Source organism: Phalacrocorax aristotelis, chromosome 21 (genome assembly GCF_949628215.1).
Source record: "Phalacrocorax aristotelis chromosome 21, bGulAri2.1, whole genome shotgun sequence".
Taxonomy (NCBI): Eukaryota; Metazoa; Chordata; class Aves; order Suliformes; family Phalacrocoracidae; genus Phalacrocorax; species Phalacrocorax aristotelis.
The window spans coordinates 5,556,089-5,570,757 of NC_134296.1; the positions used below are offsets into that span (position 1 = coordinate 5,556,089).

Consider the following 14,669-nt stretch of genomic DNA (forward strand, 5'->3'; position numbering starts at 1 on the left):
CAGATCGACTGTTTGCTTTTAATTTAACTGTTTTCTCAAGACAACTTTGTAGGAAAGAGGAGAAAACACACACACCCTGGAAAAGGGGAAGGGCCAGCAAACAAAGGGCAATAGTGCAACGGAGCTTTGACGTGGGGTACATGAGACAATGGCACAGATCCCTCCACCCCCCCCAGTGAAAAACATCTGGGTGGCCGTTACGGAGCCAGACACATCCCAGGCTGGTGAAGTCTTACATCAAGCCAGACAAAGGCAATAAATAAAGAAGTAGTGTGCCTCAAAGGCACTTTTTTTTCCTCCTTTCAACATTAGGAAAAAAAAAAAAAAAAAAGATGTTGGCATCAGTTTGATTCTCAGACTGGGGTTTCAGCCAGATCCAGTTGGGTTTCTCAGTGCAGGAGAGGGAAGAGCCAGGGCATGGGTGGTTGGACCCCGTTGCCAGCACATCCTGAGAGCCCAGCCCACAGGCAGCAGCCAGGGCAGCACCTTGCAGCCCCTTGCCAGCACCCTGCTGCCTCTCCAGCTTGTTTGAGGTATATCACCTGCCCCATTTGTTATCTTGTGCAGCCAAAAAGATAAAACCAGTGCAAAGAAAAAAAAAAAATCCCCCCATCCCCTTGGTTTCCCCTCCCTCCCCAAATGAGATGAACCTGTTTGCAAGGGAAGGATGGCAGCAAGGAGCCTGTGGGACTCCCAAGCCCCTTCACTCAGGGTTTTGGTCCATCTAATGTCCTGGTCTTGGGGTGTCCCCCGCCAACACCCACAGCTCCCTCCCTGCCTGCACCCGCACTTCTCCCCGAGGGGCATGAGGCTGCAAAATAAATACGTGAGACGCGGCTCAGCAGCACCAGCAGCTCCAGGGCAGGGAGGGCTCAGCCCCCTCCCCAACACACACCACCCCAGGGAGCCCTGCCGGGAGGCGCCCTCAGCTCAGCTTCATGCCGATGGCCACGGCACGCCGGTAGACTTCAGTGACATTGTCACAGCCTGCCAAGGACAAGCTGCTGTCTCCCAGTGGACTCCGGCAATGGGTCACAGTCCAACGGCGCAGCCTGCGCCCTTCCTCCACCTCCTCTTCCTCCTCTTCCAGCCGGAGGAGGTTGTCAGCAGAAACGCAGCCCCGCATGACCCCGCCGCCATGGGAGACACGGGTGGGCAGGTCGAGCTGGTCGAAGGACTCCGTGGAAAGGATGCTGTCCTCGCTTACAGCATTGGATGGGCGGGCGCGGGGCGGCTGGGGCAGGGGCACCTCACTGAAGGTCCCGAAGCTCCGCCCGGGGGGACTCTCTGGCTCGGTGCTGCTAGATGAATACTTGCTGTTCTGCTTGAGGATGCCTTTCCGGCGGGCGGGGAGCCCCTGGGGGCCATGCTCTGGGGAGGGGTTGTCAGCAAACACGTTCCCATCAAGGTCCAAGCTGCCCGCATCCAGGACATCCCCAGACTCGCAGCACTCCAGGGATGAGTAATACCCTGACTCCCTCGTCGAGGGCTTTTTAAGTATTCCCTTCTTGGGCATGGCTGTGGGCACTGCTCCAACGTCCCTGCTGCAAGGCAGCATCCCAGAGGAGAGGACCCTGGTGAGACTCGCAGCAGCCACCTCGCCATCCTCAGCCCTCACCTCTCCTACAGGCACTGCCGGCGGGGGGCCGGGGCCAGGCACCTTCTGCTCACAGGAGTTTCTCTTCTTCAGGATGCCCTTGGGCCGCTTGAGGATGGACTTGGAGGGGTTCTCCGGAGCCAGGGCCACCTCCTGCAGTGCGTGGGAGACGTCGTTCTCCTTCTTGGACTTCTTGAGGGAGCGCTGACGCTCCAGGGCCACGCTGGGGATGTGCTGCTTCAAGAAGCATCGCACCTTGGAGCTGTTCTCCAGGAGCGGCCGGGAGGAGCGGCGAAGCCACTCTGCCACCGTGGACAGGGGGGACTCGCTCTCCCGCAGCAGCTCTTGCTCCCCGATGGGCACTTTGTAGCCCCAGTTGACCCACCAGTGCGTGGCGATATCCTCGATGGTGGCACGGCGCTCCGGGTTGACCATCAGCATCCACCGGATCAGCCCACAGGCATCTGGGGAAGAGGCAGGTCAGGCACCGAAGGGAACATGCAGAGGTGGGGGATGCACAGGGTGGCAGGGGTCTGCCTACCTGACAGCTTTGTGGGCTCCCGGTAGTCCCCACTCGTGATCTGCTTGACCAGAGTCTTGTAGTCATGGCCATCAAACGGCATCGTGCCATGGACCAGGATGTAGAGGAGAACGCCCAGGGACCAGCTGTCCACCTGCCGGAGGGACAGATGAGCCTGGAGGGGAGCAGCAGGACCAGGCTGCCCTGGCCCCCACCCCAGCTGGGCAGAACCCCCTGCCAGAGCCTCAGCAGCAGCTTCTGGGGTGGCAGCAGCCACAGGGGAGGAGAGAGCATGGGGAAGGACCAGCTCCCGCCACCTGCATCCCACCACATCTGCTCCGCTGCGGCTGCCGCACGCCAACCATGCGGTGCTTGGTCTTAGGGGACCTGTTACCCCAAACCACATGGGTGGGGCTCTGCCCGCAGTGCTCCACTGGGAAAACACCCAGTGCTTCCCCAAGTCAAAGCAAAGTGGCAGCAAGACATTCCCCACGCAGAGGGTGAGGCACAACCTACCTCTGGGCCCTTGTACGGCCTCCCATTGATGATTTCGGGGGATGCATAGAGAGGGCTGCCACAGTAAGTCTGCAAAAGTTTGTCCTGCTGGTAAACATTGGACAGGCCGAAGTCTGCAATCTAGAGAGACATTTATAGCTGTTACCAAGCAGCAAAATACCCTTTGCAGGCGTTGCCACCTGAAACTCTCCAGCTGCCAGCTTGGCTGAAACCAGGGCTGCCCTTGGCACCCTGGTCCTGGGTGCCCTCAGCCTCCTCAAGGAGAAGCAGCAGCCTGGCTTTCCACCTCCAAGGCTGCTCCTGCCCCTCTCCCCATCCCAGAACACTCATCCCAGCCACCACAGCAGCTGCCCTGCAGCTCTACCCCTCCAGCCCCATCACTGGCATACCGGGAGCAGAGGCAGCTACAAATGTGTGGTTAGAGGGAGAGCTGCCAGGCTCTCCTCCAGCTCATTTGCAGCCACATGAGGCTGTTTCGGTCCCTGTTGGCTCCACCTAGCACACAGGCACTCATTACCTTCATTACACCCGTCACCTCTCAGTGAGCAGGAGGTACAGTCCCTGCTTGCAAGCTCCCAATTGCAGAATTACCCCTTACAGAGATAAAGCCCCGCAGCCTGTTTATCACCGACCGCACCGATTCCCGGCTGCAGCCGTGCCCTCCCTCCCCAGACAGCTGCAGAACTCCCAGCAGAGGTTAAAAAGCATCGCTGGGGGCCAGCAGAGCCGGGAGCTGCCCTGCACCTCCCTTCGCCAGCCTGGCTGGTGCATATGGAGACCGGGACATTCATTGGGAGAGTTATTTCTTGGCTTTGGCCTTTGTGTTCAGACTTTGCCCTCTTATCAGCAGTCACGCATACAATTATGGCTTTAATAGGTAGCACTGAGGCTCTGCCTCTGCGGCCTCTCCCGCTCAGCTGCCAGGCACAGACAGCAGTGGGCAGGGACAGGCGCCCTCCTGGCTCCCCTTCTCCTGGGCAAAGGGCAGCGGTCCCAGACCTGACAGATGCTTCCCAGAGCTGTGGGGAACCACGTGTCCTGGGGGAAACTGGGGTGTTGTGGCCACCCCCAGTTCATCCATGCCGGGGCAGCATCCCTTAGACCCCTTTGCTGGATGACACCCAAAGCGTGGCCAGGCTCTGCCAGCCTCTCACCTTGATGTTCCCATTTCCATCAAGAAGGATGTTCTCCAGCTTCAGGTCCCTGTGAACGATCCCATTCTGCGCGAGGGAAGAGAGCGCTGTGTTTAGTTTATAGCACGATTGAGGAAGGGCAAGTCAGGCTGCACGGCGAGGTCACTGCTGTTCACCAGCACATCATGCAAACAGGGTACGGTGACGGCAATCGGGGAGCAGTAAATAACACTGGGTAGATGAGGGCAGACTGTAAACCACGTACTGACATGGGTGCTACCAGCTCCTCACGCTGCTCAGGAGCATGAACAGGGTGGCACCCTGCACCAGGTGTCATGCTGGGCTCCTGCACCCTCCCCAGCCAGCACCCATGAGAGCAGCTGGTGCCAGCTCCTGCTGGGGCATGGTGGGCACAGCTCCATGCTTTGCCAGGACCTGCTGCTGCCCAATTTCCTTTGGGTTCAGGAGGTGCCCTGCAACCCCCCGCTTCCTCCCAAGGGCACGTGGGTACCCAGGACCAAGGCACGAACAGCCATGGCCTTAGAGCATCCTCCTTGGGGACCCACAGGCTCGAGGGTCCTTCCAGGGCAGGCACAGCTCATCCCACAGCCCCAGACAGGACCCTGTAGATTCACACCCCTTTCACAGGACAAGACAGGTGATGCAGGTTTTGGTTTTCAGCCCTGGTAGACAGCCCTGGGTGTCTCCCTCTGGGCGGTGGGACAGGAGTCGATAACTCCCCAGCAGGGTTAGTCAGCCCCACACCGCAGCAGCGGAAAGCCAAGGCAAGGACTTCCCAAAAGCTGCTCAGGCACTCCCTCTGCACAAGCCTGAAGGCTGCTGCACCCTTCAGATAAGAGGCAGGATTAACCCCTTTCCTGGGAAAAGCCAATGACCACAAGCTCCATCCACCTCCCAGCCCAGGCTGAGCTTCCCTGTCAGGCACTGAATCTGTGCCCAGCCCCGGCTGCTGCACCTCTGCCCAGGGCCAGCCCTGCCGAGCACCCAGGAGCCGATCCCTCCGCTCTCCCCCGCGAAAAGGCGGTGGGAAGCATGGTGCCAACCCACCTTGTGGCAGTAGTAGACAGCCGACACGACCTGCCGGAAGAAATGGCGAGCCTCCTGCTCCGTCAGCCGCTGCCGCTCACTGATGTAGTCATACAAGTCTCCCTTGCTGGCATACTCCATCACGATGACAATCTTGCTGCTGTTCTCAAACACTGCGCAGAGATGGGAAGCCACAGGGTGTTAGCAGAGGTGCTCGGAGCTAAGGGACTTCTAACGAGCAGGTGGAGCCCTGGCTGACTCTAACACACCGCCCGCCCCATCGCCTGTGCCCTCAGTCCATTTTGCAAAATGGAAGGTGTGTGGGGGGGGGGGTTTCTGCAGGTCGGAGGGGGGTGACCAGAGCTGCCTCCCACAGTGGCACTGGGGCTGCTGGCCAAGCACCCCCTGCAGCCACAGAGCACAGGAGAAAGGGCTCTGCTCTGCCAGAAGGAGAGTAAGACGTGTGGTTCTTTGCTAGGTAGAGCCCTGCCAAGGAGGAGGGTGACAGAGCTACCAGCTGGCAGAGACAGGTGGCCTTTCTGCACGTTCCCATTGCTCCCAACAAGGCTCCAGCCCAAGCCAAGAGATGGAGCGTTTTCTTCCTGTTTGCAGAAAGCTACCTCAATACTTTTTGAATTCCAGCAGTCAGCATGACTCAGTCCTTACAAACACCGTGTATGAACTGCCAATCCAGTTGCTTTTGTTTCGAGGACAAAAGGACTCTGGATACCTCACATACACCAGCGAGGCGGCGATAACGCACGCACAGGCCACACGCCAGCAGCGAACCCCAGCAGAGCCAGCCCCAAGAAAGAGCGCAGGGCACACCGGGTTTGCAGCCAGAAGACTCAGCATTTAAGCAAAGACTGATCCAGCTGGACGTTGGCTCTCACGTTCTAGCAACAACCGAACTTAAATTCCCCTTCAGTTGATGTTGCCCCAACACCCTGGGAACAAAGCCCAGCCCTTGGCCATAAAGCCAAGCTCAGCAGCACCAGGAGCTCTCCCAGCACCCTGTGGTTTGGTTTTCTGTGCCCCAGGGGAGGGAATGAGGACTCTAGTACCGAGATTAGCTCCTGCCTCAGGCTGAGAGCAGAGCCACAGAGATTCCCACTGCTCCAGCACTTGCTATGGTGAGTGTCCAGCACAACCGGAGCCGTACACGGAACTGGGCTTTGCTGGGGACCCTGGCCACCGGCTCCCCCCCACAGCACAGCCTCTCACCGGCAGCAGTACTGAGGTTTCCAGCCTCAAAAGGCCATGTAAACTTTTGGAGCTGGCTTCCCTCTCCAGTCTGGAGGGGAAGCGGCTATTTCTGGAGCAGGTATTTCCCCTCGCCGCTGCTCTGCACGCAGGCGGGGGAGTGCGGTGGGGAAACCATAGCCCGGCAGCATCTGCTCTCTCTAACCATGAGTCACCAGCACAGCACAGGCAACGGCAAACAGCTTCTGCTCTGAACAAGCAGAGGGAGGAGAGCAGCAAGCACGAGCCCCACCGCTGCAAAGCCTCCCCTGGTACCCAGCCCCGCGGCAGAAGCTCTGCTCAGGAAAGCTGCTGGAAAGGGGTGGGGGGAGAGGGAGGCTCACCTTCGTGGACAGCGATGATGTGGGGGTGATTGAGGGAAGACATGATCTCAATCTCTCTCCGGATATGGACAAGGTCCTGCTCATCCTTGATTTTGTCTTTCCGGATTGACTTGATAGCTACCTGCAGATGAGCACATGCACAGAGGGTCACCCGGCTGTCGGGGCCAGGGGCACTGAGGCTTCCCAAAGCCTGTTGCAGAGCAAGAAACCCACCCCTCTCTTTTGGGAAGGGGCTCACAAGCAAGAGATCAATGGCCCAGCTTCTCCACCCAGGCGAGCTGTATCCAAGGGCCGTGCTGCACAGCTCCGCTGAGGCCACTCCAATGAAAGTGAACGTATCAATTAGATTTTTTTACTTTCCAAGTCCTGTTGCTGCACACAAGGGAGAAGATCCCCCCGCCTCCCCCCAAGGAAAACCTGCTGCTAGCCCCTACAGAGGAGCTCTGCAAGCCTCCTCCCACAGGTAGCGCAGCCCTGCTCCTCATTTATGCGCTGCAGCTTACAGGAATTGTGTCCCAGGCTACAGCCGCGCTGGACCGCGGCCAGCCGAAGGAATGCAACCTGCACACATGACTTGGAAGATAACAACAATGACGTCTTCTAGGGGTTATGAAAATGAAAAAAAAAATAACACACAAGCTTTGTTTTCCTCTCAAACACTTATTTCAAGGAGCTGATTACGTAGAGGTAAGAGAAAGTTTGGTATTGAAGAGCAGATCCCTCCTAGGCACAGGACTGTGCCCCAGCCAGTCAGTAGACCCTGCGCTGACAATGCAAGCCGCTTTCCAGGCTTTTGCTTGGGTTTTCAAGTTATCCTCTACAAGGAAATTGAAAGGGGAGGAGAAAGAAGAGTAAGTGCTGGAGAATAGATGCCTTCTAATCCTCTTTCAAAGGGGCTGGGGAGAGACAATGTGCTCCTAGGGTTGAATTTACAACTGAATCCAGCAGAACCTCTTTTTTTGTATCAGACAAGAATGCGGAACAGCATTAATCCTGTAAAGGGACCCCCGCACCAGTCTCCCAGCAACGGGGAGAGGGGCCACGGACACCCACCAGCCCCAGCTGCCAGCACAGGAGCGATGCTCTGCTCATGGCTACGCCGTGCAGGGACCCTCCTCTGCCTTTGGCTGTGCAGGATGGATGCTCTGCCTCATCTCCCTCTGATTTAGGGGAGTCGGAAACCTCACCCCTCGAGACCTAGCCCACCAAGCAGCAAAAGGCTCAGAGCAAGTTTGCAGGCTTGCTAAGCAAGGCCTGTCACAGCCACAGCAAGTCACCAGACAGTAAAGCAGCAAGATCTCAGGTGCCACATCAGTGTCTTCATGGGAGAAGGACGTGCCAATTTTAAGGACTGGGATGGGCACATGAGAGATGGAGTCCCATCTCTGCTGCACTGGGCCACTTCAGGCCAGCACTGGCCAGGGCAGGGGTTGCCTCCTGTGCACTGGAGAAGCATTATGCCTGCACCAGCCCCAAAGGTTGAAGCAACCAAGCAGAATGGACTCTGGCCAAAGAAAGTTCAATAACCCAGGACCAAGTTTCTGTACAAAGCAATACTAAGGTGCTTAATAGCTTCTTGAAAGCCAGGTATTCTTTTCCCTGACCTTCGTGCTAGGTTAACAGGTTAAAGTTTAACAATTTTTTGCCCCTGATTACCTGACCTCCACTAGAATGTAGGCAAAGCCTTTATGCAGCAAGAGAGCCTGTTCCTGCCCTCCCAAATTCTTGTTGACTCACTCTATTCATCGCCCCCCTAAAAGCTCAACATCCAGCCCAACAGCCTCAGCATTTTGGGGTGCATGCAGCACATTTGCTCGCTGATCGAGATACTCACACACACACACTGCTGAGCCGGGGCTCAGGGCAAGACCCACTGCCCATAGAAAGACAAAGCAGCTCCAGGCTGCCAGTACGGGAAGCCTCAGGGGATGCCACTGGCCGTATTCAGCAGAGTGCCGGCGAACACCCTCGCCTAAGAGACTGGCGGTTAGTAACCTCCAAGGCAGATGGGAGTCACGGCTGCAGCAGCGAGCGGATTTGGGGTGCTGTTGGAGCCCTGGGGCCCTCCTCGCTGAGTGCTGCCCGCAGGCAGGCTGGCTGCTGGGTAACAGCCAGGCACAGCGAGGGTACGGCAGTGGGTGCTGTTGGGGTCCGCATCTCATACAACAGAGACTAAACCAGCCACTCGGGGGGGGGGATGATTTATCTACCTGTCAAGCCCCGCCGGGGAGCCTAATCCCTTGGCCATCCCACCCTTTCCCAGGGATGCTGAGAAGCAGCTTTGTTCCAAATCCAGTCAAGGCGATCTCCCCTTGAGACAGAAAAGGCCATGCTCGGCCACCCTGGAGACGGGGACCAGCAGCTTCAGGGACAGACACCGTCCCCACAGCCTACACACTGCCTCCACCATCAATGCTATGATAGGAATCTCCTGCAGGAAACAGCCCCAAGAAGTCCTGCTGCAGGAGCCTAGAGAACTCGAGAGTACTTTCCAAGTCAAAAAGGCTTTTAATTAAAAGTTTTTTGGGGGCAGAACAGGTATTTTCAGCAGCTGCTGAAAGATGCATTAAGCTACAACCCCAGGCAGCACTTCAGAAGTTGTTCCAGATTGCAAGTGCAGCATTTCATGCTCCATGAAATATGGATTACAACCCACTATGGAAGAGACCAGGGTTCACCCCTTACTGGAGATCAAAAGACGCTTTGCTGCTTTGGAATATTCCAGGTGCTGCCTTCCCCTTGACACCACGCAAGCCCACAAATACATTTCTGACACTGCAAGTGATTCCCACAGGAGGTCCCTCTCTCTATTTAACTTGGCTGCAGGCCAGGGCTTGGGAACCAGGCTGGGAGACAAAAAAAAAAAAAAAAAGACCAGATGCTGCCGTGCAAACAGGTGCAGGAGCCAGTTTGCACCACCATGGCACACGTTACTGAATCTTCAAAGCAAGAGACACAGGGGAAAAAGAAGAAAAAAGAACCAGCAATTCTTTCCCCACCTGCTCAATGTTTCAGGGACACAACAATTTTCCAGGGACCTCAGCAGAAGTACCCACTGAGAGGAGTGAGCATCATTTCACCTGAAGGATTTCTAACCAGAAAACAAGGGTTTTTTCAAAGAATGCTCATGAAGTCCCCAAAAATCCTCCAGCTGCAGGAGCCTGGACTTCCCTGCAGTCTACCCACTGATTAGGCACACCTTGCTCTGAGCTAAGTCCAGGTAGGTTGATTAAAATTCAGAGGAAAAGGAAGCTAGGCAGTAAAATGAGATGGTTCAATATTCGGTGCATCTGACAGAGGCAGTTTCTGGTTAGCCAGAGGCAAAAACCACGCACGAAGCAGCTCCAGCTTTACAGCCTCAGCCGGTAACATCGGATCCGCACAGCTCACGAGGGGTAACCAGCGGAGGCTGCACCTACCTGCTCTCACACCTCGGTGTTTAGGAAGTGAAAGCCACTTAGAGAAGGAGCAAATAACAACCCAGCTCAGGATAAGCCTGAAGATTAAACAGCTCCGGAAACGCTGAGTGCTACAAGAAAGAATTTGTGGGAAGAGGAGAGATTTGTGGTTAAGCCTCCTGTTCCTCCATGGCCAGCTCACCGAGGTACTAGTTAGTCGAGGTACTAGTTAGTCAAGCCTTCGACTATCTCCAGCATTTATTGAGGAGTCATTGGCCTGTATGAGGAATCGTTGGCCTGGGTATTTAATTTGCATGATAATAGACCAATGCTGCTGACAAACGAGCCCCTGTCCTAAGGGACTTCCACAGATAGGTACGTTTTCTGGCAGTTCAGAGATACCCTGCACAAGCTTTGTTAGGTGCGAGACAGGGAAAGCCAAGTCTTCTCGCCCATCCCAAGGGGAGGGATCCTTCTAGGTCTGTGGGTGGAAGCTGCATTTCAAGGCCCTGATTATGCAGCAAAACAGCAGCTTCTTCAGGATCAGATAGGCTAATGGAAACGGCAGATCTGACTTAATTAAGAGCTGTTGCGTTACACAAGAAAACCTCTCAGATTTACAGCTGTTTTCCTTGACCTCAGTGATCCAACCTCACACCCTGCTCAGAAGAGCTCAGCCCTCAAAGCCTCACGGGGCCAGTCTCACCGCCCGCAGGTGGTCCCTCACTGCTCACCCATGCTCCCAGGATGGCAAGCAAGTGGGTCTCATCCCACACCACAGGGTGCTTGGGACCGAACAGGGGCAGGGAAATCACGTTCAAGTTTGCCCTTTGAACCCTTTGCAGATACCTAGAGGACAGGGCTGGCAGGACAGCAGCACCCCGCTTTCCTGGGGGTGAGGGTCCCCCACCTCTCCCTGCCCACTTCTAGGGCGCTGGATCGCTGTGCTCTGGGCTGAGCCGTGCATTGCACGGAGGCACTTGCTTTACAAAGGCTGAGGCGTTGATCCAGTGAGTCACGATTTCAGACAGACAGACAGGGCTCAGAGGGGCTCGCCTTTGCATGCGTGCCGCACGCCGCTGCCGAGAGCCACCGTGTAAAACCAGCCACGACCCAGGGCGAGAGGAAGGGAAAAATCCTTGAGACTCAAGTGCAATGTTTGCTGTTCGCTACCAGATATCTGCAGGCCCCTTTCACCAGGAAGCCCGACGTGGTCAAGTGGGTGAGGGGAGCAGCACCCCCACCCCGCTGGGTGCTAGGCCCCTCCGGGCTGTCCCTGGCACCGCTGACCCCCCCACACCTGCGACTCGGGCCCGGGGACGGCAGCACCGCAGCCTCCCCGCACGCTGAGCCGGGAACGGGGCCCGGAGAAGGCTGCACCTTCCCGGTTACCGGCTGGGGAGGGGCCGGCGGGGATGCACCGGGGCCCCGCACCGGCTCACGGGGGGGAACCACCGGGATGCGGGGGGGGAGACGTGTGTGTGTGTGTGATGCACCAGGGTCCCGCACCGGCTCACGGGCGGGGATGCACTGGCGTGCGGGGAGGGGAAGGATGTACCGGGGGCCCGCGCTGGCTCACGGTGAGGATGCACCGGGGTGCAGAGGGGGTGGCAATGCACCGGGGCCGTGCTGCTCGGTGCGGGGGGGGATGCTCAGGGATCGGGGCGATGCACCGGGGCCCCGCACCGGCTCACGAGGGGAATGCACCGGGGTGCGGGGGAGATGCACCGAGGCCATGCTGCTCCGAGCAAGGGGATGCTCAGGGGCCGGGAGGATGCACCGGGGCCCCGCACCGGCTCACGGTGAGGATGCACCGGGGTGCGGGGAGGGGAGAGGGTGGGGGGTGTACGGGATCCTTACCAGTTTGCCGGAGCGCTCCCGGGCTTTCTTCACCTTCCCGTAAGTGCCCTTCCCCAGCGTCTCCAGGAACTCGTAGCGGTGCTTGAGGTTGTGTTTGTGATGGTGCCGCTTCACCGCCTGCTTCTTCATCAGCGGCCGCGGAGATTTGATGAGCCCCTCGGCCAGCGAGGCGGCCAGCGCTGCCCCCGGCCCCGCCGCCCGCTCCATGCCCCGCTCCCGGCCCCGGCTCCGCCGCCTGCCGGTACGGCCCAGCCCGGCCCGGCCGCTAAATGCGGCGCCCCCGCCGGCCGCGCCCCCCCCGCACCCATTGGCCGCACGGCGGCCCCGCCCGGGAGCCGGTGCGGGGAGCGGCGGGCGGGGGGGGGGGGCGGGCTGAGGAGAGATCCCACGGGCAAAGGGGTGGGAGCGGGGACCCACGGGGATCCACGCGGAGCGGGGTGCGGGGGGGCACCCACGCGCTGGGTGCAAAGGGAGGATGCGCGCACGGGGGGGGGGCAGAGGCAGGGTACAAAGCGGGGGGCCACAGGGGTAGCAGGGGGTGTAAAGGGGCGTCCCGCAGACTGGGGGGAGTTACTGGCTTTCCAGAAGGTGGTGCTGGGGGAGACTCGCGTCCAAAGGCTGAGAAGAGGCGCAGCACCAGGGCACTGGGAGGATGCGGAGCAAAGAGCCTGGGTGTCCCACAGAATCCTGGAATGGTGGGGGTTGGAAGGGCCCTCTGGAGCTCACCCCGTCCCACCCCTGCGTGAGCAGGCACCCCCAGAGCAGGGGCACAGGACCGCGTCCAGGCGGGGTGTGAATGTCTCCAGGGAAAGGACCCCACAGCCTCTCTGGGCAGCCCGTGCCACTGCTCTGTCTCACACCAGGAGAGATGCAGGGACAGGGGGACACAGACATACAGCCGGCCAAGACACACACACACAGATGTGGTTTGCTGCAAGAAGCCATGATGCACCCAGGACTCTCAGAAAATAATACATATTGAGGAGAATATCAGAGAGAGGAGAGTGCTGGGCAGGTGCAGCCTGTCCACGCTCGCTGCAGGACGATGCTTTGCCCTCCTGGACACAGGGCTTGGGAGGCAGCAGCATGCTCCATGACCAGAGGTGGGGGAAAACTTCCACAGGCTGCTCAGGCGCTCCCATGCAACAGCTTTTTACAGACATTCCTGGTTACCTCTGCAGCACCTTCCCCTGTGGTCTTTTTGCCCCTGTGGTAAATCTTTGTTTTGAGATATTAAAAGAACGCAATTATTTCCCAAAGCAGCCAAAACAAAAGCTCTTGCCCAGCTCTGGCATGTGTGAGGACACACTGTATTGATTGAAGAAAGAGATAGCTACAGCATTACTCATCCCGCACTCAGACCTGGATTTTCCCACCACTTCCAGCAGCTCAAGGCAGCCCGGCAGGGTGAGGCAGAGCAGGGGCTCATGAGCGTCTGGGAGGGATGATCTAATCCAGCACCGGCCCCCCTCTGCGAGCTTTGTGTCCCCGAGCATAGAGGTGGCATAAGATTGAGCTGTGCAACAGCCCAGCACCCACTCTCAGCGTATCGTGGCCATGCCGTGTCTCTAGGTCAGGACGAGACCCAGGCAGGTATCGCAGTCCCCTGGCTGGTCTTGCAATCTGGGTATCAGAGGACTGAGATTATAAAATGACCTGTTGCGGACATTTGCCCTGCAGGGTAGGTCTAACAACAGGCACCAGAGGCCAGGTTGTGGAGACAACCATGCACCGGACTCCTGCACGGCGTGGCTGTGATCCTCCTCGGAGCTGGAAGCACTGCGTATTAGATACCATGTTGATACGGTTAGGACACAGAGGTGCCTTGTACTGCCAGTGTCCCTGATTTTTATTGCCAGTGGCCATGTGGCACCTCCGTTCCTCACAAGATGTCAAGAATGAACAACTTCTTGCAGCTTCAGACTGATCCCGCATCCTTTCGCCCCTCAAACCTCTCCTGAAGCTGAACACATCGTAACCCATGGGGCAAGTCTTGCTCCCCATTTTAAAATCAGTCATCTCCCACCAGTATGTCTGAAGAAGATACTGTGCTGAAGCAGAATTGCAGTAATTAATTATTTACTGTGCAGTAACAGGAGCTGCATTTCAATCTGCAAGTGGCCAGCAGGGCCCGTAGGGAGGATAAACAAGGTGTAGATGAGATTAATTACACTGCTGTAATTTCAATGTCAAAGTAAACAAATAAGATCCTGTTCAGGCACAGCCCAGAGATTGCAGAAGAGTTCAAGGGGGAAGGTACAAACCTACCTTATTGCAATAAACAAAGCAATTTCTCTTGACTAAGATGGAAGTGTCTCCCGGACACTGCAAGCCCACAGAGTAATGCCATCGACAGCTGTGGGAGCGCTCGTGGTTTAACCCACCGGTCCAAGAAAGCACTTGAGCACACATTTAACTTTAAGCACGTGTTTAATATTCCCGTTGATTTATAAGGATGCTTTCCAGAGTCCTTCCCCACGATGAAAGGAAGCAGAGCCTTGGGTAGCTTCTCTTTCTGTTTCTACCAGATAAATTCTTTTCTGCAATTTTCTGTGTTGTGGCTGATACGTAGGCTTAGGTATGCTTTTGTTCTAGACTGGCTCAGGAAGCCTATTTTAATGGAAATGTCAAGGGACACAGATCTAAGTCCACTGGAATCCACTGATAAGGATCCTCTATTGTAGCAGTATTGCTACTGCTTTCTTGGCAGTGGGGGAAATCCACTAAAATTCCCCCGGCCTCCCCCAGCTGCAGCCTCACAAATCCTGAACAGGGTTTCTCCAGCGGCAGCCCTTTGTACCACAGGCCCCAGTGCATGTCCGCTAAAACCAACATGAAAGCCAACAAGGAATTTGGCTTGATGTCAGGTAAACCTGCTCAGAGCTAGACGAATCGACTTGATGCTTTGTCATAACGGAAGCTCTATTTACTCACAGGCTCCTAACTTTACTTATTTATTTCTTATTTTAAAAATAAATGCTACAGCATTACATCAGTGCTAAAAACACCCAC

The 14,669-nt window shown here is 57.0% G+C and overlaps 1 protein-coding gene across 1 annotated transcript; it reads right to left on the minus strand.

Annotated features, from left to right (window-relative positions):
• NUAK2 (NUAK family kinase 2) lies at positions 1 to 11,887 on the minus strand. Its single transcript, XM_075115664.1, has 7 exons — positions 11,658 to 11,887; positions 6,400 to 6,520; positions 4,835 to 4,986; positions 3,788 to 3,853; positions 2,634 to 2,753; positions 2,139 to 2,271; positions 1 to 2,061 (listed from the first exon to the last, which is right to left on the minus strand). The coding sequence occupies exons 1-7, from the start codon at positions 11,862 to 11,864 to the stop codon at positions 926 to 928; spliced, it is 1,935 nt and encodes a 644-aa protein (XP_074971765.1). The 5' UTR covers positions 11,865 to 11,887; the 3' UTR covers positions 1 to 925.
• Positions 11,888 to 14,669: the final 2,782 nt, after the last annotated feature.

What these genes read in the sequence shown, in the direction of transcription:
- NUAK2 (XM_075115664.1), bottom strand. Translation starts at nt 11,864, where the DNA reads ATGGAGCGGGCGGCGGGGCCGGGGGCAGCGCTGGCCGCCTCGCTGGCC. An exon ending in CATCATCGCTGTCCACGAAG is followed by an intron (nt 4,987 to 6,399) that starts GTGAGCCTCCCT and finishes ATCTCTGCGCAG; the next exon opens with TGTTTGAGAACAGCAGCAAG. An exon ending in GGAGCCCACAAAGCTGTCAG is followed by an intron (nt 2,062 to 2,138) that starts GTAGGCAGACCC and finishes CCTCTTCCCCAG; the next exon opens with ATGCCTGTGGGCTGATCCGG.